Here is a 23,629-nt window from a genome sequence, read left to right on the forward strand (position 1 = left end):
AAATAGTCTGGTGTCTACATGCTTGCTGGCAGCATTTTTTAATCTGATGGGATCTTCTACCTGTCAAAGCAACTTAGGAATGTGCGTCAGACCTTTATCTCCATCTTTCAGTGAATTGGGAGGTCAGTGACTGCTAAATGGCTGGTACAGTCTAAGTTGTTACCAACAGCTCTTCTTTGTTTTTACATGTGGCATCGGCCACAAGAAATGATTCTGTATAAACCAGAAAATAGAGAGAATGAGACATGGAATAAGAAAAAGATATCAATGAAAAACAATGTCTGATTTGCCATCTGTGACTGACTGTGTGTCTGAAGGTGATTCTGACTGACTGTAGACAATGCTGAGTCCTCCTGGTTAATGTCCTTGACTTGCACACAGTGGCAGACTTAGTAGGACACAATGGCCAGCTGGCGTTTGTGTGGTCTCTCCCTCAGAATGGTTGAAATTCTGTGCAGTAACTGATTACCCTGAATCAAATTTCGGTTGTTAGAAGAATAGTGCATAGGATTTGTTGTAGATATAGCCTGAGAATATATAATTCTGTGACCCCGTTTGAGACAGGAATCCAAAAAAATACAGATATCTTAGCACTAAGACAGCTGTAGGATCTTTTAGACAGCGATCTTAACACTAGAACAATTATAGAAGTGTAGGTTTTAAAAAGACCTTTTCTATCTAGAAAGCCAGTCAAGACTGTGCCTTTTTACATAAGTTTATTTGGATGATCCATATGGAGCATTTTCTGCATGAAATATTAGGAAAGGAAGCCTGTGATGAATAATGCCACAACCCTAGATGTTAAAGATATCTCACTGTATCATTACTGTAAAAAAAGACAAATGGCATATAGGCCATGGTAGAGTTAATAGAAGTTGATTTATAGATGGTGCCCCACCCACCAAGGAACCGTGGCTTTCAGTCAGAAAGGAAACAGTATAAGCAACCTGACTCTCCTCAATGTCCTGAGTTTGTAAAAGTCCAGGGCACATATAGCACATGCTTGGCTCCAGAGACCAATATGAAATGTTTCAGAGATTGAAAAACAAAAAGATTATGGAGTCTTTAGAGGTTTCTCTCAGATTGTGGTTAACAGGCTAAGAGTGCTCTAAAGTAAGTTTCTGATGGAGTAGGAAATGCCAAAAATGTACTCTAAACCCAATCATTTTCATGTCTAAAGTTAATTTTGTTGAGGACATTGGGAAAGACAGAGGCTAAAGAAACCCACTGAAACCTGCAAAATAGAAAAAAGAAACAGGGACTAAAGGCTGCATACCAGATAGCTTCCAGGCTAACTGATTGTACTTTAGTGCATCACCACGTTGCCAGTGGAGATGGAGAAGTGCTACTGTGTGCAGTATGAGGATGCAGAGATATACCACCGATCTTCCTCTAGAGTCATGAGAATTCTTCTCCATGTATTACCAATCCTATTTATAACTCATCCAATTTCTTGCTTAATGTCAAGATCTGTGAAGGTTTTGGTATTTTACCCTACTTTTTACTACAAAGTTAGTATCCCACAGTTTCATGGATACTGGCAGAAGACATGAAACTCCTAGTCAGAAACAAAGAACTTAATCACTCAGAGCAATAGCAGCCCAAATATAATCCATTTCTCATACCAGTTTCCTAAGCACAATTTCCAAAGAGTTGTATGAAGAGAGTCAGGTAACCCCTAAATATTAAGTAGGTTGCATTAAAGGAGAGGAGCTTGGGCTTAGGAATTGAGATCTTTAATAAATGATATCAAGAATGGTTGTTTTTTGCTTTGGGTAGACTCTATCTTCCTAGGCTCTTTACTATGTAAACATCTTAGAAGGGACAGTCTAGAACAGAGGCAGTCAGTGCCTCTCCTTGAAATTTATACAGAAACACAAAAGAGCCATGGAGAGTTATTCCCTATCAATGTTCACCTCTTAGTTTAATACTATCTTGTCTTCTGGCACTTTCCAGTGAGTATGCCAATTTTTTGGTCCCTCTAACCATCAGAGGCTGGGAGCAGACCCACTTAATTTCTTTCATAATGCTTTTTGGTATTAAGGCTACTACCAATAGGAATCCAAGCAATAGGATGAGGCAAACCTGTAGTATTACTCTTAACCATGGTTAAGATCCAGGGTTCTAGATGCAACCAACTGAACAACACCTATAAGCCTTTAGGCTCTATCATAGACAAAGAATGACTTTGCTGCTGTTTTTCTTTATTGCCCTTTCTGCTTGGTCTGAGGTTCTAATACAGGTATAGTAGTACAATCACTTTCTTGTGATTGTTCAGAAACTGCCATGGTTTGCAAGGGCAAATTCTGAGTAATTCCATTATCAATAACAAACTTGGACAATCAACTGAATTTGATCTGAATGTCTTCCAGGGCCAAGATCAATCACTTCAGATAAATTAGGAACAAGTTTTGTACCACCATTTCTAATTGTATGAGTCATACTATAGGGATAACTGTCTACAGGTTGCATATAAATAACAAATTAGTCACTTGTCTGAGAGCATCATGAGTTGCCTCATTTTGGAGAACTTTCTGCAGCTATTTGATATTTATATGATTTACTGATGGTCTTTCCTTCAATACTTGAAGTTGTCTTACAGCCATTCCTAAGGTGCAAGCTACCATGTTTTCAGGGAGGGGGTGGACAAATTAATGCAGGGCTTCTAAACAGAAATATAGTCCTATAGATACACCTAGTTTCCCCAGAAAGAAAGTGTCATTACAAATTTTTGTGTCCCTCATGGGATCTATATCAGTTAAGCATCAGGTTGATAGTGCCTCTGATACAGCTTCCCTTCAAACTGATAAATCTTAGCAGTGCTAGTTCCATCCAAATAAAAATGTTTTTGAGGGATTGTTTAACAGCAATTCTCTCCTTTGTGCCAACAGCAGAGTGGTATTTATCTACTTCATGAAATGACTGAATAATGGAAAGGGGGGATGTGAAAACATCTAAGGTGTTGTCAACTGCCATTGTTTATATGGAAAGCACAGGAACCAGGACCATCCCCTGTTGTTTTCAATAGGCTTTACAGTACGTTTGGCATTCAAATCACGGTCAGAGCCATGCAATAGGAGATGAAAGTCAGTTAAATTTAAAGCACTCCCTATGGAAGTCAGTTAAATTTAAAGCACTCTCTACAGTTTGCAAGCAGTATAGCAGTGTACTTTTCCTCATGAGCAAGGCTCTAATGATTCTGAATACAAAGATTATTAATGTTTCTCCCCTCACTGTATCTCTTAGAGTCTGTCTCAGATGTTCTCTGGGTTCCTAGGTTGTTACTGCCCTGTCTTTGCTGAAAAACTGCTGTGTCCCATTTCAGGAGCTATAGCTTAAGCCTCTTACTAATTATCTCCAACTTGTACCAAAAACTTTCACCCATAGGAGCCAAGTTCAGGAAAGATAAGGATATTTGTATTAAACTTAAAACATCTCTATGCACCCTATTTTGGTTGGCATGGACCGCAATAGACTTGGTGATTAGTGACTATGAATACTGATAGTAACAGTAGTATACTGCTGACAAGCGGTCATTGCTCTTCTGACCTAAGAATATGACAATCTAAGAAAGATATCCAGGTGGTGAATTAGAATAGAATTTTAATCCCTTGAGCCTCATTTTGCCAAGCAACTTCTTAATATATTAACCAGTCCATCGTGGTGATGACATTAGGAAAAGGAAAGGGTAGCATGGTCAGGAATGGGTAAATGAATGCAATAATAGGTCTATGAAACCTATCTTCCTGATCCTGATTATTACGCAGGAAGTGACCAAATGAGATGATCACTTGCTAAGGATGATTGCATGCATTCAATGAGTAAACTCTGGCTAAAATTCGTGGATCAAAAGTTGTTGAGGAAAACAGAATCAGAATAATTTTAAGTTGATTTTTGAGGATTTTCTAATCCTCCATAATACCATACGTCTGTGGATAATGCAGAATATGGAAAATTAATAGAATAACTTGATTATCAGTCTGTTATTGAGTGGCTTTTGTGATAAACAGTATTCCATTACCAGATTATGAGTATTCCTGGTTCAAAAGCCAAAAATATGACCATTTACTTCAAAGGGCACAGTGGTACAGATGGAACTTGAACAGAGACAGTATGATTTGAACGTGTATTAGTGGTGGTGAGTCTGTACTGATGGCTCCAAGAGAGGGTAACCCAAGTAAAGGTTTCTGGAAGTGGACAGGACTCAATGTAATATGATGTTTCTCACCTAAGAAACACAGGCATGGAATGGATTGAGGCAGCAGTGGCAGTAATCTGAGAGCTGAGAATTCAACCATCAGTTTGATTACTGTCAACCTTATGAGTGAATGACCCTTAACATGGGCATTTGTACAAGGTAACCAGATGTTTTAATAAGGAGAAGCTACTTATGTCCACAGTACAGTATCCCAAATAGGGTTGTTTTTAATAAATGTGCAAACATCTAACACATACATTCCTAATATAAATTCAGTTGTAAAATCAACAAAAGCGATATATCGAATTGTCCCAAAAGTCTCCCCCACAGATCCATTTAACTTCTCCTCTACTGTGTACTGTGCCCAAACCCCATTAGTTGCTTTTGGGCACTTCCTTCTTCCCAGAGTCCAGATAGGCATGTCACTTGAGCATCAATATCCAAAAAAGCCATTGAAATTTGACTTTCTCTGCTCTGGTAAATATTCCATCATGTTTTAATCTGGTTTCCCTCTGGGGACAAGGAAGCCTTGACCCAGTCATTAATGATCTTTCTCATGGAAAGGGATGAGATGGAGGTAAAGATGGAGAAAAAGATCAGAGGATGCACAGAAGAAAAAAAAAATCAGCTCCTTGCCTTAAAAATAAAGCTTACATTTATTACCAAGTTCAAGTGGTGTGACAGTAGCTTGAGAATGAAGTTCCTATACTTTTCGGCCTGCTCAATGGTCTTTGTCAAGTGTTATGTTCCTAATATCTGACACCTTCTCTTTCATCTTTGGAGGATGCATCAGTGGCCACAGCCGAAGTATTTGCTGTTGGGGCTGCTGGTTTGTGTACTTTAGGCAAGTTGGGCTTGACATATAGAGCAACAACCTGTACTTTTTAAAAGCAATTCACCTTAATCTGAGGCATTTCCTGCTCCACTGTCATGATAATATCCTTAAGGTTTCATCTTATTTTAATATAGAGGTAACAGGATTTTTTTCCAGGGCAGTGGAGGTTACTTCAAGAATTACGTAAATTTCTTTGGATTAGTGATTTATTTTCCAGTGGCTCACATTCCTCAGATCCAATAAGGACAGTTAAAGCATGAATACTGGCAATTACTCATCTGTAGTTTCCTGCAATGGTGTTTCTGTGTCAGGAAAATCTCCCTTAGTGAGCCAAAGCTAGCAGTCAGTACCCACTAAAAACAAATGAACAAACAACTGGAAACCCTTTACTCTTGTCTTCAAATGACTATAAGTTTGGTATGATAGACTGCTAGAGCAGCTGAGCCAGGAGATGGCACAGCTATCACTGTTCTTTCTTCAAAGCCTTACATACTCTACCCCAGAGTCATTTACCATGAGAAGTAGCCAGAGTTCTCTTGATTTGTCTTAATGCCTTTAGTGATCATAAATTTCCTGCTTTTTCACATTCAGCGAATGTACAAGTGTCTATAACTCTTGACTGAAAATGTTAGAACAGTCTTCTGGTCATGGATTAATTTTAGTATTAATTATTTTAATGGGATGGAGTTAAGCCTAACTAGCAAAATAGTGAGAAAATTGCCTCCCCTATAGGAGAGTTCACACCCACCAGAGCACCATTTGTGCAGCTGTCTTGGTATCTATTCCTCTCTCCCTACCCAGAGACCAACTTCCCCAACTCCTCCTGATTAAAAGGTGAAATTGAAGAGTTGGGTTATTTTTTGTTGTTTGTTTGTTTGTTTGTTTGTTTTTTGCCTGCTAGATGGTATTATTTGGTCAGCATTTTTGCTACTGAATCCCATTGACTTCCTTTAAATCCAATTTATCAGCTTGTGAGGATATTAGCCTTCCTTTCCAGAAAACTCTGTCTATGTTAGGATCCCATTGTCATCACCAAAACTGTAAGGATCTATGAAGGGTCTGAGTTTTACCCCACTTGTAATCTAAGAAGTTAGCGTGCCATTTTTTTAATGTATGCTCCTGGGTTAGAGACAGTTTATTCCTCATTGTAATAGCAGTGGCCAACACAGTAGCATTTCCTTGTGATAGTTCCCCAAGCCCAAATTCCCACAGTGTAGCACATGGACATACAGGTGACACATGCACCCACAGTGCAGAGAATAACCCAGTACTTAGAGAATCTGACTCTTCTAAAGTGAAAGATATCTGCTCTGTGCTCCAAAAAGAAAAAGTGTCTCTATGTTATAAGGTTGCGAACAAACCTGAACTTTTCATCAGAGAGAAATAAAATATCTTCCAAGATTTTTTGTTATATAAACATCATTTAAACCATTGTCCAGAACAAAGGCACTCAGCTCCTCTACTTACAAGATGTGCAGGGATATGAGTGGCCTATACAAAATTCTCTGCCAACATTAAAAATATAAGTATTGAGAACCCACTGCATGCTAGCTCTTAATATAAGCATTGAAAATACAGTAGTGATTCATCTAGACACAATTTTTGCCTTCATTGAAGTTTGGTGGTATGGCTTTGTGTGTATGTGTGTGTGTGTGTGTGTGTGCGCGTGCATGTGTTGGGGAGAATGATAGATAATAAAAGATAACAAAGGAGTCTATTATTTTCGATGTGTCAGTGGGATTGATAAGGAGGCTAAGAAAGTAGTTCAACAGAAGAACAGTTCTTATGCTCCAAATTGACTAGTGCTTCCTGTAGTTTGGCATTAACAACAAACATCAGAAATGCAGTTACACACCAAGATAATATCTCAGGAATTGCCACCTGAAGAAAACATTTTACTTTAAATATATGTTAGCAAATTATAGGAAAAAAATTTGTAAGACCTTTTCCAGTATTTGGAGTTTGCCACTTGCAGCCAGAATGTGGGATCAAGCAGAAAGACTTGTTGCTTCATAAAACTTTTCTACCCTATTATAGAAATGGGCCTGGCAAAAGAACAGAGGAGGTAATTATGCACTCTAAACTGGTATTGGCCTGCTCACATTTAACACAGTTCCCCTTAGGAGAAATGCATCTGTGAGTAAAGGAGAATGAGAAGGAGAAATTAACACCTAAAGGATCAATTCCCAGTGACCCTGTCGGTCCTGAACCACTTCCTTTCTGCCTTGACTCCCAAAGATCCTAACACAGAAATTTTGAGATTAAGCCTAATGGAACTTGGGACACTGTTTTCTAAATAGGAAGTGGCTAACTAGTGCTAATGGCTGCAATGTAGACTAATAAAGACTAAAATGATGAGCAGGAAAAGATCTCTGTCCAAAGTAGACAGTAGCACCCCACTTGAGTGTCAGAAAACCATCCCAGTGTAATTGACCAGTAGTGAGATGAACATCTCTGTAAAAGATGCTAGATTCTCCCTGATGACAAGACTGTGATGATAGCCTCGATTCCTTTCTCTTCATCAAAGTTAAGAGCCAATAAGTTTCTCTTTTATACTGGCACATGGGTTGCATCAAGAAACAAGTAACTGGACAACAAGGGGATTCCTTCTTGAAATTCCCTTCACTCCTCTGTTCTTCCTTAACTGCCCCAGTAGGGTTGAGGAGATATTGAAATAATAGTATGATGGATTTGTGTTATGAGAAGTGATAATCCCTGGTGATGGAAAAGTCTGATTAATTTGTAGAAACTAATTGAAGAATCTCAGAATAAAGCTGAGTAGCTTTCCTGGCTTTGGTAACATGGGTCAGACAGAAAGATGAAATTAGAGTCCTGGAGCAAGGAAAGAGAGTGAATGAAGTAGAGGGGACCAAGTGACACAATGAAGGGCTTTTGGGCAGCCATCTGAGGGCAATCAGATTGGAACTTCAAACAAATGTTTTTCACCATCAATTATGTCTTAACCACCATACTGTCAATGCCTAGAACTATTTTACCAATAGTTGACTACCTCAGAGAAACCACCCCAGCAGACTGCAGAGACACTTTGATCTCATTACTATAATAGATTTTTATTTGAAAATGCATTTTCATACTCAGAATGGTTCATGACCATGCATCTTTACATTACCCCTACTTCATGTTTCCAGGACTCCATGTCTTTCATACCATCTTCACATTACAGTTCTGAAATATAACAAGTCACTTCTTAGATCAATTATTCCAATAGCTTTCCTTTAGAGCATAGTCTATAACATAGCTTAGCATGTGAGGCACTCTGGCCTCATGTCCTTGTCTTGTTCTTGTTTCATTTCCTGCCACTTCCTTCTGTACACTTTATATTCCAGAAATATTAAAAGCATACTAGTTGACACCAACATTACTTATCCCTAAACTTCTCCAGAATTCACAAAAAGACAGCTTGGACTTCTTTAGTACCATGTTCTCTGTAAAAGCTTTTTTGGTCTTTCTAGATAGAATTATTCCTATGTCTTAATTGCTAAATTTCCACCATATATATTCTTAGATTGTTGATTTTACATTATATTAAAATTGTTGTTTTAGTTGTTTTTTTTCCCAGTAAGAACATTGATGGTGTTGAGGAAAGATTCTGTGTCTTATTCAGTTTTTTTTTCTGTGATGCCTAATATTTTTACTGGTAAATGATATTTTGGACTGATTTAAACTTTTGATCAAGACCTACTAATAATCAAACATTATTCTTTGTGACATTTCTATATGCTCTGGAGAAGTGTAACTCTGATATGTAAATCATATACTTCATTCTAAGAAAGTTAACACTATATTTTGGTAAAAAACTATAAAATGATTATAACTGAAAGGGATCATAATTGTCAAATAAAATTGAAACAATCTAAGAGATATAAATTACACTTTGCAGTAAACATTGAACAGGGCACTTTCAAAATATAATAAAAGCAAGTTTCATTCATATAATTACTTTCTATTAAGGTAATAAAGACCATTTTAAACAAAAATAAGAAAATTTTTATCGATAGTTGATTACATCAGAGCAATGATTTAAGCAGATGTCAGAAACTACTTTGGTCTAATTAGTACAAAAGATTTCTATTTTAAAATGCATTCTCATACTCAAAATAGCAATTCATTTCTTCACAATATATGCTAAAGTAACCATTGACCTCTATCACTGTCAGTGTCAAGGAACAGAAACACTGACAGTTTTACTGCCATTTAAACAAAATATCATCTTATTTCCTCTTAGTTCTTTGAGCCACCCACACAGCAAACTTGTGCATTGAATGGCAATTGAACTAAGATAAGATGGGCAAACTTACAGTTTACTTAAAAATGAAGAAAAACTTTTGGCACTTAATTAAAACATTTTCAGAATATTTAGGGAATTTAGGAGATATGGAAGTTAGCAATATGCAAAGCTGCAACAACTTGCTAAAGAAAACAGAAGATAATTAACATAGGCAATATCAGTTTCAAGTTAAGGCCCACCGAAGCCAATGGGCTGATGCTAAAATTGAGTACAAATATGTAATGTATAAGTTAAATAAATTGTTTCAGAAAAGAAAAAGTAATCAGTATCAGCTGGACTATTGAGAGAAAAAAAAAAAGTATGTTGGTATAAATGGGCCTGAAGGATGATAGAATTTGCATAGTTATGAGGAAAGGATATTTTTAAAACATTAACTGCATGTCTATATAGAACAAATAATAAATTAGCTTGATAGAAGATATATGTAGCTAGGCTAAAATTGAGATTGCAAAATGTTGGAAGTAACTTTTTTTAACTAAAATCTTATGAAAGAATTGTTCGTAAGATTATTCTAGCAGCAAAATGCACAGTGGACTGCCATATAAACAGACTGACATATAAACAAAAGAAGATGAATGAATAAAACTCATGCAATAATACACAGGGAAATGAGGCAAAAGCAATAGTAATGGGACTAGAAAGAAAGGGCAAATGTAAAAGACATACCAATTAAGAAATTACTGAATCAACACATCTGACAAAATGATGAGATTTAGATGATTAAAGAGAGGGAAGAATCATAGATGCTTAAATATGCTTACTTTGTTAAAATATAAACCTGAAAGCAGTATAATGAGTAGTATCAATAGGAATGAGCATGATTGGCAGTCATTTGACAAATTGAGGTTTGTACTCAAGTGTGCCTATAAGTTGATTAGAGACCACAGCACTGAATTCTGATTTTGAAAACCCTTCTTCACTTTTTACCAAGTGTTTAGTGAAGATTACACTGAAGTGAAGAGTCCAGGAGATTTTGAAATATTATGGTATCTTGCTATAGCTGAATTATTGTTGTATAAAAAACTAATGTAATCTTAGGCATTTTTCCAAATAATAAGAGATCTCAAAAAAATTCTCAGGAAATGCACACTTAGGAACTTTCTTTTTAAAAAATCTGATAATATCGAATATGATATGATCACTTATTTACTTTAAACAATGCAGAAAGTGTCTGAGTTTTTAAAGCATATGCTGAAATCCTCTGAATGGTATACACCAGCTATATCAGTGGTTGTTTTTCTTTTAATAATTGCAGCCTAGAGCATGTGGCTGAAGAAAAGATTATTTATTTATTTGAATAAATGATCTTACAGGAGCAACACAGAATAAATTTCACAAGCAAAAATAATTAGAATTAATTTAGGAGTAATCACACAACCATTATTCGATATTATATAGATTAAAAGCAATGTGGATTTTATAGTGAAAATCATCCTCCAGCTTAGTTTTGTGTGTGTGTATGTGTGTGCTTAATATTATTACTAAGACTGAATTTTGTTAGAGTATCAACAAAGTATTTCTGAAAGAGAAATATTTCAGAATATCTTCTGTAAAATAAATACATATTTTTAGTGCTCACATTAGAAAAGACGCCACTATGGGGACTCACTTGTTTAGGTGTAAAGTCTTTTGTTTATTTTTATTAATGTATAGTTGATTTACAATGTGCCAATTTCTGCTGTACAGCCAAGTGACCCAGTCATCCATACACACACACACACACACACACACACAGCACACACAGAGCACACACACATTCCCTTTCTTATATTATCTTCCATCACAGACTGTCTCAAGAGACTGGATATAGTAGTTGTAAAGCCCTATTTAAAGCTGTGGGATGGAAATCAGGTTGTTATGATCATTATACAACTACAGATGTGATAAATTCATTTGAGTAATAAAAAAAAAAGTAAAAATAAATAAATAAAGCGGTTCAGAGACCAAAAGAATCTGCACCACTTAGGAGCTTTTTGGAAATGTAGAGTTTCCAGCTAATTCCAAAATAATCAGAATCTGCTTTCAAACAAGGTCCCTTCTGGATTTCTCTGTCCATTAAAGTTTGAAAAATACTAAATTAGCCTCATAAAAACCGATCTACACAATTCAGTTTTGCAGGTAACATTACTTAAAATGCACTAAAATTTAAGGTTTTATGGGAATGATGTTAAGGAATTTATTTAATGCTAGAGGAAACGAAACTTATGTTACTCCAAACTTATTCTGTGGCAGATATTATGTTAAACATTTCCAAATTTATTCATTTAATTTTTACAGTACTCTCTGAGGCAAGGGACACTATTTCCATGTCTCTGGACATGGAAACCAGCCTCAGATTAAATATCTCATCTGTTCCATGCAGCAGATTCTTTCAATAAATACTGAGCATCTCATTTCTGCAAGCCCTGAGTTAAGCCTGGAAGTAAAGTGGGCATGGTCCCTACCCTCATGGAATATGTACAATATATTTTAATTAGAAAAATGCTAAGTAAATACAAGGTAGTTTCTAAGAGAGAAACCAAACTTTTTCAGAAGTTGTATAGGGGAAACTTCTATTTGGAAACAGCATCTAAACTTATTGCTAAAGAACACAGTTTGGTAAAATTGTCCCTGAGCAAAAGGCCAGCATGTCACGGAGTTTAGTAAGGGGATCCAAACAGCAATTGAGGCTGGAACATAGCAGGAATCCTGCAGAACTCTGTAGTACAAGGTGCTGATGATGGATCTTATCCAAGAGTCAAAGAAAGCCACTGTAGGGTTTGAAGCAAGGAAGGGACAAGCGCTGACCCCCTCCCTCACGGCCAAGCTCCTGCAGTCAGACTCACGCCAGGCCCTGCGGGCGGGTGGGTTTATTAGGGCCACTCCCCTAGGCTGCCTTTCTCCACCCCAGTCACCGCCTCCAGCTACTCGGCTGAGCTGTCTGAGGGTGTGGGAAGTGGGCGAGAGGGGCGGGGGTAAGAAAAACATTCTCAAAAAATATAAAAAGAAAATATCTCCCTTGGCAGCGAGTGCGCGGGAAGTTGAGTGCGCGAGTTCCGGGCTTCCCGCCCGCCCCCCGCCAGCTGCAGCCTGGGTGAGCCCCCAGCCCCTGCTCTGCCGCCGCCCGCGCCGAGCCGCGGCTGTCCGTCCGCCCCTCTGTCGGTCTGTCCACCTCCCCACCCCCACCCGTCCTTCCTGGGTCGCGGTGCGCGATCTACGGGGCGGAGGGTAGCTGAGGGTGGCCGAGGTCGGTGTGGGCGCACAGCCCCAGGAGCCCCCGGCCGAGCCCCAGCAGGGGCGCCTGCAAGACCTGGTCCTGGGCGGTTCAGGGCTCACGGGGGACCGCCCGCGCTGCCGCAGGCGCTCCGCGTCCCAGGCCGCAGCCTCAGAGGCCACTTGTGGAATTCTCCGGACTGCTGTAACTTTAAACCGGCCTGAGCGAGGCCTGTTTTTATTCAGAAACCAGCGATCTGAGTTCCTGTGGAGACTGGTCAGATGGAGGACCAGACCTCCACTTGAAGATTCCCGGTTGGTGGGGAAGGACCAGCTTGTCCTAGGAGCCTTTCTTTGAGATTCCAAATTTCTGCCACCACCTTCTTGGGAAGGCCAGACTGGTTCTGGGGGGCTGTTTCTGAACCCCACTGCTTGGCCCCCAAAGCAGTGACTCAGGCCACCACGCATGAACCCAGGCCAAAGTGTGATCTGGCCACGTGCAGAAATCGCTCCAAGAGCTCTTTACCGACTTGCGGTGGTGAGGAGCGAGGAGATGAATATAGCAGCCAAGTACCGCCAGGCCTCCCTGTACGTGGGTGACCTCCATGCGGATGTCACTGAGGACCTGCTGTTCAAGAAATTCAGCACTGTGGGGCCCGTGCTGTCCATCCGCATCTGCAGGGACCTGGTCACCCGACGTTCTCTGGGCTATGCCTACGTGAATTTCCTGCAGCTGGCAGATGCCCAGAAGGCCCTGGACACCATGAATTTTGACCTGATAAAAGGCAAATCCATCCGTCTCATGTGGTCTCAACGTGATGCCTACTTAAGGAAATCTGGAATTGGGAACGTGTTCATCAAGAATCTGGACAAATCCATCGATAATAAAACCCTTTATGAACATTTTTCAGCTTTTGGGAAAATCCTGTCCTCCAAGGTGATGAGTGATGATCAGGGCTCCAGGGGCTATGCATTTGTGCACTTTCAGAACCAGATTGCTGCAGACAGAGCCATCGAGGAGATGAATGGGGCACTGCTTAAAGACTGCAGGCTGTTTGTTGGCAGATTCAAAAACCGCAAAGATCGAGAAGCAGAGCTTCAAAACAAAGCCAATGAGTTCACCAATGTTTACATCAAAAACTTCGGAGATGACATGGATGATGAGAGACTGAAGGAAGTTTTCAGCAAATACGGCAAAACCTTGAGTGTTAAGGTGATGAGAGATTCCAGTGGGAAATCCAAAGGCTTTGGCTTTGTGAGTTTTGATAGCCATGAGGCTGCCAAAAAGGCTGTTGAAGAAATGAATGGAAAGGACATAAATGGACAGCTGCTTTTTGTAGGCCGGGCACAAAAGAAAGCAGAGCGACAGGCTGAGTTAAAGCAAATGTTTGAGCAGCTGAAACGTGAAAGGTTTCGCCGGTGCCAGGGAGTAAAGCTCTATATTAAGAACTTGGATGAGACCATTGATGATGAAAAACTACGGAGGGAATTTTCTTCATTTGGATCAATTAGCAGAGTTAAGGTAATGCAGGAAGAAGGGCGAAGCAAAGGGTTTGGCTTGATCTGCTTCTCCTCTCCTGAGGAGGCCACTAAAGCGATGACTGAGATGAATGGCCGCATCTTGGGCTCTAAGCCACTCAATATCGCCCTGGCCCAGAAGCCCTAGGACAGGAAAACTGCACCAGCCAGAATTTGCAGTAGTTAGAGGAATGTTAGTGTTCTCTGCCTTCATTGTCCTCAGTAAATTTCAAATCCCAGCTAATGGCTGCTCAGCTTAGTAAATGTTGTGATCAAAGGTTTTATATACAAAGCTATTTATTTTTCTTTGGAGGAAAAATAAGTGAATCTTTGAAGCTTGGTTCTTTTTACAGAGGCACACCTTCTAATTACAATATTGTAATTTTTTTTCTGATTTTGATGTAGTGTTCATAGCAATAAGTATAATTAGATATATTTTATATTTTGAACCAACTGAAATGTGATAATTATTTACATTTATTGCATACTTTTTCTTAACAATATTGTTAGCTTTAATTTCTTCCATGAAAATATGCCCAAAGTAGTTCTTATACCTAAGAATTGCAAAGTAATGTATTTTTACAAAGAGAAAATTTTATTTCTCATCTAACTTTTAAAGAAATCAGTATTTTAAAATTACTACTACAAATTCAGTATCTAATTTCATTTTGAATTAATGTTTAAAGTACTAGGAAATATTTGAATTTTTTTAAATTTATAAATGAGTATTTTTCTGATGCCTGAAATTAATGATGGAGGCTTTTAATGTTGCCTACAAATCTGCTTTATAGGATATTTTGTTATTCTTTCCATTGGTTGACTATGATCCAGGTGCTTACTGGTTATCAAAATTGTGACTTGAATAGTAAAACCTTAACTTCTACATTCCTTAAGTTATAAAACTATATCAATTTAGGTCAAAAAGTTGGCCTAGTTTTAATTCTCTTCATAACTACACAGCATAAAATGATGCCTTAATTATTTAACTAGATAGCAGTGTCATAAAAGTCATATATATACATATGTGTATAGATATATGTATATATGACATAGAAATTCTGCTTAACACCTGTGTTTTCTAATCACTGTTTTGTATTGTTCAGTGTAGTAGTATTGTCTCAGGGTTCAGAAAAGTAAGTTTCTTTATTTTTATGAGCTCCATGTCTTCTTTTATAAAACTGTAAGAGCTATGTAATCCATAGCCATGATCAGAAGGTCACTAATTGACTTTCTGTTAAATTGAAGTCACATTACTTAGCCTGTTGTCCAGCGAAATTTTTATTTCAGCCCATTCCCAGATCTTACTTTATCTTCTGTCTTTTGTCTGTATTACTCAGCTCCTCTATACTTTTTAAAAGGGGTTTTATTTTATTGATTTTTACTATGTGCTGTTTGAAAGCAGTTTGGAAGTAATAGAATTATTTATTTACATTTAAATACTTTTGAAATTCTGATTCACTCATACCAAAGGTATCTAGAAAATAGTTTTGTTGTTTTTTCTTTTTATCCTGTATAATTATTTCCTATAACCATAGATTTGAGTCTTCTGTTTCATATATTACCAGTACAAAAGAAATATTAAAATATTTTTCTTTGGCAATACTTTAAGCTACGAAGGAATGAGAAAATCTGTTTCTGTTTATTTTTATATGAACTATGTGTATATTCATTGCACATTTTCTAAATTAAAAGTCTTATTTAGACAATGAAAATAATTATGGACAATGAAAAAATTACAGCAACATATAATCTTATTATGCAGACAGACCTTCTGTTGAAATGTGTTGCATCTCCTCCCCGATTTTTTTCTGTGCATATACACATAATTTAACATAAATAGAATCATGTTATAAGCCTTGTTTGAAATTGTTTCCTTTTTTTCTTTTTTCTTTTTTCTTTTTTTTTTGGCTTTTTAGGGACACACCCGCGGCATATTGAATTTCCTAGGCTAGCGGTCGAATCGTCGAATCGGAGCTGCAGCTGCCAGCCTAACCACAGCCTCAACAATAAGGGATGTGACCTACACCACAGCTCATGGCAATGCCAAATCTTTAACCCACTGAGAAAGGCCAGGGATATTAGTTAGATACATTTCTGCTGCGCCACAATGGGAACTCCTGAAATTGTTTTCTTAGACAATATGCCGTAGTCTCGTCCATGACCACAAATAATTATTTGCACTATAATTTCAATGACATGTATCTTTCCTTTAATGTTTGTACCATAATATAACAATTTCCTCTAGATAAACATACAGGTTACTAGATTGTTTCCTCCCTTTTTCTTTTTTTCTCTATCATAAACAATTTGGAGATAAATATCCTTGCAAACCCATGTGTGCTGATATATATAAGTATTTTCTTAAGAAAATGTATAATTCATTGGAATAAATGTTTAAAAGGACAGCAATTTTAAAAATTATTTTGATAAATTTGCCCAAATATTTGTTTTTAAATTTGTGCCACTTAATATTTCCATTATTAGTGTGAGTAACTGCTCATTTGCAAATGCTCCAAGAACAAAAGATTTTAAGTTGTTAGCCAGTTCAACTTGATATGCAAAGATAAAATATTTCATAGTTATTTATTTTACTTTTATTACTTCAAAAGTTAATTGAACAGCATTTCTTGTACTTAATGGATATTTGTATTTTCATATTTGTAGAAAGGATCTTAGTCTGTTTTCATGATCTTAATCAGTTTTCCTGTTGGAGTGTTTTTTATTTATATGGATTTGTTAGATTACATGTTAAGGACAAAAATTTAGACTTCTTTTCCTAATGCTCTCATCTTGTTTATAGTTTTGAGGGTTATTCCAAATTTAAATTTTTTAATTCAAAATTTGAACACCAGAAATATACATACTCTCCATACATATATACCAATCATCTGTGTTGTCTTCTATTACTTTCAGAGTTTCATATTCTCAGTACTTTCTAGACAAAGCTTTTATGTATGTGGTATCTTATCCACAGGCTATACTAAATATTTTTAAAGTGTCTTTTCAGTTTTATTAAAATGTTTTGGGAAATGCTGATCTACTGTAAGAATCTATGTAAAATTTATATGCCAACTGATTTACTGTCTCTCTGAATCACTGTGTTGAAAAGTACTTACCTCCAAAGCAAAAAGCATTTAAGAAAGGGTGCCAGGCAACAGAACTGGGAAGTGTAGTAGTTGCCTCAGGCCTTGACATCTCTTTCGGGATAATCCACTTTAAAATGTTTAATTATTTGAACAATATTTCACAATGCTTGTAAATGGATTATCGGTATCAGGGAACAGAGTTCTCTTGTGATATGCATGGGGAATTAATAGGTCATAATATCAGATGTTTAGATAAATTGTAGCTCTCGTTGCAAGACACAGTAATATACCATTTTAATAAAAATTGCTGGAGTTCCTGTCATGGCTCTGTGGTTAACAAACCCAACTAGTCACCATGAGATTGTGGCTTCAATTCCTGGCCTCACTCAGTGTGTTAAGGACCCGGCATTGCTATGAGCTGTGGTGTAGGTCACCGATGCAGCTTGGATCGTGCGTGGCTGTGGAGTAGGCTGGCATCTACAGCTCCAATTTGACCCCTAGCCTAGGAACCCCCATATGCAATGGGTGCAGCCCTAATAAGACTAAAGACAAAAAGAAAAATAAGATTAAATTAATAAAAATTGCTTATTTTTAATATTTACCATAAGAAGTATAAACTGACAATTTATAGAAAGATATGATCCTATAGATTTTCGTTATTAAATAATTTGAATTTCACTCATTCTAAATTGTATGTGTGTGTGTGTGTGTGTGTGTGTGTGTAATGTCATCAAGTCATCTTTGTTGCCAGTAGAGGTTTATGCACTGAAGAAACTTTACTCTTTTTATGCCCAAGTGCCTTGATAGATAAAAAGAATCTTTACTTTTCTGATAAGCATTCCAGTAAAAGGCAATTTACATAGAGATACCTTGAGCCACTGCTTCGGCCCACCCTTCTCGCTCCCACAAACAATGCCAAGTTTGTTGTATAGAGATGTTCGTTTGCATGTACTGCCAATTGAATAGATATGTACCTTTTAAAATTTTATTTTTTAATATTTATGTGGAAATATATAGTTGGTAAAAGTAGCTTTTAAAAGTGGTTTAGGATTTATATTTTCATCTTAATATTTTTTATAAATCCATTGAAAAAAGATCAAATAAATGTCTGACAATGATTTTTATTTAATTCTTAAATATTTCCGATTTTCTAAAGATCAATTACCTTTAGTAATAAAATGAAAATAACTTGGGTTTTTAAACAAAGATATTCATATTTCATGTTTTAAAAGACTGACTCCCATATGAGCTAGTATTTCTTTTAAAGTTATTCATAATTATGAGACCATAATCAAAAAGAACCTCTAATGTAGACCAAGTTTTTACTAGGAATAATTGACTACTTTAAAGACACATTTGGATTGAATTCTTAAATTAAAATTCAGCTTATGTCTCGAGAATTTATGATTAGCTTACTTGTATTATATTTGGAAAATATGCCTCATAATATATTTTTTAAATAAATAAGAAAACAGTAGCTATAAAGGAGAACTTTTAAAAATCTACATTTTAAAAAGTAGAACAAAACTATCCTCAGAATATCTTTGGCCTCATGAAGTAGAAAATCCGACTCACATTAGAAAAGGAAATTTTATTTAACAAAATATTCAGAGTTTGGTATCTTTAAGCAAGGTATATCAGAACTTCTGCACCACATCTCCTGGAGTCTCTTGACTCTTCATCATCTGTGTCTCAGCTTCATCATCAGGAAGTATTTCGAGATAGTTGTAGGAACAGTTCTCACTGTCCATTTTTGGTATATATATTCAACAAGACCTGCTGCTAGAACCAAGGAAGAAGTCAACTTTCTAATTTCTGTGCAGAATGGACCAATAATGATAGGAAGAAATGAGTAGAGATGGATGTAGAGGTATGCATCCACTAAACTCGATATTTTTCATTATTTCTATCTCATTTTGAATTTTAATACTGGATTTTTTTTTTTTTTTTTTTTTTTTTTTTTTTTTTTTTTTTTTTTTTTTTTTTTTTTTTGCTTTTTGCCTTTTCTAGGGCCGCTCCCACAGCATATGGAGATTCCCAGGCTAGGGGTCTAATTGGAGCTGTAGCTACTGGCCCACGCCAGAGCCATAGCAACGAGGGATCCAAGCCACGTCTGCAGCCTACACCACAGCTCACGGCAAAGCCAGATCCTTAACCCAGTGAGCATGACCAGGGATCAGACCTGCAACCTCATGGTTCCTAGTCAGATTCGTTAACCACTGCACCATGACGGGAACTCCAATATTTTTTTCTTTTGACATTTGCTTATAAATAGTTCTTAAAATTTCATTTTCTTCCTACAAATCATTTTCAACACTAGAATCAAACTGGTGATTTTCCTCTACCTCAAGTTATACAATCATAGAGAATAAATTGTGTAATATATTCTATACAAAATTTAATTCCCTTTTATTTGGTAATGAGATTTATATTTTTACATGTTATGCTCTATTAGGTCTAAATTCACCATCTACTGAAAATCATAATTGAAAAGGTCAGATTCAGTTTAGTCACCCCAGTGGGTTTCCACCAAAAATAATTATCAAGAGATTACAAATGGTTGAGAATATTTCAAAATAAATCTTCTATATTTAATAAAGATACTGGTTTCTTGAGTTTTAATTTAAGGAAGTCTAAGCTAAATATGTTTTCATGCATGTTAGTTGATATTTTAGAATCATACCATCAGAGGGAAAGAACTCTCAATTTACTGTGTATATCCCCAACTGTTGTGATATTCTGTATAGTCATTAAAAAATAGTTCCTACTGACAATGTAATACATAAATCTTGAGGAAAAAAAATTCTAAGAAGTTAGGAGCCTGCAAAATAGCCCCAATATTTAAAACTAGTATAACCACAAACGTGGATTAATGGGTACTCATTTTCTTTACTAAAAGATTTCTATTAGGTCATAGTACATTGAAATTGTCAAAATTAACAAAATTGGACTTACCAAAACTTTTCAATATATTTTTTTCTGTATTACACAAATGCGGTAAAACCATCACACATTTTTGTTTTGTTTTGTTTTGTTTTTTGTCTTTTTGTCTTTTTGTTGTTGTTGTTGCTATTTCTTGGGCCGCTCCCGCGGCATATGGAGGTTCCCAGGCTAGGGGTCGAATCAGAGCTGTAGCCACCAGCCTACGCCAGAGCCACAGCAACATGGAATCTGAGCCACGTCTGCAACCTACACCACAGCTCATGGCAACGCCGGATCGTTAACCCACCGAGCAAGGGCAAAGACCGAACCCGCAACCTCATGGTTCCTAGTCAGATTCGTTAACCACTGCGCCACGACGGGAACTCCCATCACACATTTTAACCATGCGACATAAACAAATAAAAACCACATGTACTAAATTTTTAGTTACAAATATACTAGTATTTGAATTTGTTAAGGTCAGATTTTTTTGCAAATTTGTTCAGAGGAAACATTTATAGATATTTGTTGGTTTTGTCTCATGGTCATGTCTTATCCTAGAGTACACAGAATGCTTTTAACTGTATTGAAATTCTCCTGAATGAAGCAATTGAACCCATCAAACAAGAGAGAAAAATGATCCTCTTAGTGGCATTCTTCACCATAATGGAGAAAATTTAGATTTTCATAGTAGAGAAAGCTTAGATTTTGAGAGATATTGGAAGTTTGTACAATGATATCACATGAGATTTTGTTAACCCATCTGTGTTTACATCACCTTAGATATTAAAAATATCCCTGGTTTGAAGTTCTGCCAAATACTAACAGCACATTTGTGTTCCAAAGGCAATGTCACTGAAATGGTGAATGTTATTATTAAATTTATTTTTTGCATAGAGTGTATATTGGTCATGATTCATTGTGTTCTGTGTGTGTGTGTGAGTTTTTTAAATCAGTATTTCCAATGGGATTTTCTTATCTTGGGAAACCATATCTGACAGTCTGTAGTGAATCACAATTTTGATTTACATTCCACTTCGTCTTTGTACATGTGCCAGTGGCATACCAGTGCACCACAGTTTTGACATATTGCCAATTCTAGTTCCTTGAAGTTAAACTTTATAATAGTAATTCCAGCAAACCTTGCTAATCAAAAAAGTGCCTCAATTTGAATATAAGCCAGATCTTAGAATTATTTTGACACATCATTATTTTATTGAATTACCAAGGGAGGTGTTAGAAATGATAATCTAATACTATCCACTACTCTATTCACTAATATTTCATACAGAGTACTTTTAATAAGTGACATTTATATTATAAAGATTACAGTTGGTAAAAAGCAGTTGGCACTGTGGTTATGTGATAATCTTATTTTAATTTTAATTTTATTTGTATTTTAACCAAAATTATATTAATATATTTGTTTTAACAAAAATCCATATTATTCTGTCCCCATCTTTCCATTCAAAATAACAAGCTATAAGACAGACTCTTTTCCGTTAATAAAATGCAAATTTGATCATGTAACTCTGATTAAAACCATTACTTTTAAAATCAGGTTTTAATCTTGATTATGGCCTAAAAGTCCTGCATTTTTTAGTTCTTGTGCATCTTTTAGTCCTATTGTAATGATACGATTTCACTTGGTCAACATGCTGGAAATAAACTGTTCTTATTTCACCTTCTTTAAAGTGTCAGCCGAATCCCTGCATTACTCAAAGCTTTAACTCTTTACCAGATAGTATGCTGTCTTTGTAAGGGGTAAAAGAAATCTTCCAAATGGTTTGTGAAAAGAAAATTATGGAGGGATTTATTACCAGATCAAAATAAATGAGAGATATTCTTTCCAAAACAGAAGTATTTTTTCTTTTTTCTTTTTCATTATAAGGGTCAAGGAAGGTTTCCCCATAGGCTGATACACTGCAGGGGCAACAGTACCTTTTTTGAAATTAGATCACATGGTATAGTGTTATAGGAAGAAAAAAAGGTGAAGTCTTTTACAAAAGGTCAGAGAAACTCATCTTCAAACATTTAGAAAGTTATTTTAAAATATTTATTATTTTTATTGTTACTATTTTTTTAAGTAACAAGCTCATTCTTCTAAATATGCTTCTTCGGGTTTAAGACATAGAATGGATATATTTCTTAGGGAGTGATCTGATATTATTCCAGCAAGAATGTGTAATGGAAACCATCCTTCCTTTGTAAGAGAAAAAGTAAAGCAAATCATAAGTCCTTAAAAAAGGTAAAGTATGGGGTAGAGAAACAACATTCAGTAGCAAATCATTGCATCTACATGAAATCTGTCATTAGCGATCAGATTGGGAAATGCACACATAGAAGCAGCAAAGACCTAAGAAAGTATAGAGAAAATCTACATATTGATAGGCTTTTATTTAGTAGTTGTTTTTTCATACCATGCACAAAAGTAAACTCCAAATGGCTGAAAGACTTAAATATACGACAGGACACCATCAAACTCCTAGAAGAAAACATAGGCAAAACACTCTCTGACATCAACATCATGAATATTTTCTCAGGGCAGTCTCCCAAAGCAATAGAAATTAGAGCAAAAATAAACCCATGGGACCTCATTAAACTGAAAAGCTTTTGCACAGCAAAGGAAACCCAAAAGAAAACAAAAAGACAACTTACAGAATGGGAGAAAACAGTTTCAAATGATGCAACTGACAAGGGCTTAATCTCTAGAATATATAAGCAACTTATACAACCCAACAGCAAAAAAACCAATCAATCAATGGAAAAATGGGCAAAAGACCTGAATAGACATTTCTCCAAAGAAGATATACAGATGGCCAGCAAACAATGAAAAAATGCTCAACATCGCTGATTATAAGAGAAATGCAAATCAAAACTACCATGAGATACCACCTCACACCAGTCAGAATGGCCATCATTAATAAATCCACAAATAACAAGTGCTGGAGGGGCTGTGGAGGAAAGGGAACCCTCCTGCACTGCTGGTGGGAATGTAAACTGGTACAGCCACTATGGAGAACAGTTTGGAGATACCTTGGAAATCTATACATAGAACTTCCATATGACCCTGCAATCCCACTCTTGGGCATCTATCCGGACAAAGCTCTACCTAAAAGAGACACATGCACCCGCATGTTCATTGCAGCACTATTCACAATAGCCTGGACGTGGAAACAACCCAAATGTCCATTGACAGATGATTGGATTCGGAAGAGGTGGTATATATACACAATGGAATACTACTCAGCCATAAAAAAGGATGACATCATGCCATTTGCGGCAACATGGATGGAACTAGAGACTCTCATCCTGAGTGAAATGAGCCAGAAAGACAAAGACAAATACCATATGATATCCCTTATAACTGGAATCTAATATCCAGCACAAATGAACATCTCCTCAGAAAAGAAAATCATGGACTTGGAGAAGAGACTTGTGGTTGCCTGATGGGAGGTGGAGGGAGTGGGAGGGATCGGGAGCTTGGGCTTATCAGACACAACCTAGAATAGATTTACAAGGAGATCCTGCTGAGTAGCATTGAGAACTATGTCTAGATACTCATGTTG

The 23,629-nt window shown here is 36.6% G+C and overlaps 1 protein-coding gene and 1 long non-coding RNA gene across 2 annotated transcripts in view; both read left to right on the forward strand.

Annotated features, from left to right (window-relative positions):
- The window catches only part of LOC110262158 (uncharacterized), a 439,288-nt gene that overhangs the window by 250,598 nt on the left and 165,061 nt on the right, over window positions 1–23,629 (forward strand). The window lies entirely within an intron of this gene.
- Window positions 12,231–17,699, forward strand: PABPC4L (poly(A) binding protein cytoplasmic 4 like). The gene has a single exon (XM_021101590.2). The coding sequence runs from the start codon at window positions 13,001–13,003 to the stop codon at window positions 14,198–14,200; it is 1,200 nt and encodes a 399-aa protein (XP_020957249.2). The 5' UTR covers window positions 12,231–13,000; the 3' UTR covers window positions 14,201–17,699.

Source organism: Sus scrofa, chromosome 8, assembly GCF_054392235.1.
Source record: "Sus scrofa isolate SSC_HxYL_T2T_F1_AM1 chromosome 8, Sscrofa_HxYL_maternal_Yorkshire_Landrace_v2.0, whole genome shotgun sequence".
NCBI lineage: Eukaryota > Metazoa > Chordata > Mammalia > Artiodactyla > Suidae > Sus > Sus scrofa.

Coding starts and splice junctions, on each gene's coding strand:
- PABPC4L (XM_021101590.2), top strand. CDS start 13,001: ATGAACCCAGGCCAAAGTGTGATCTGGCCACGTGCAGAAATCGCTCCA.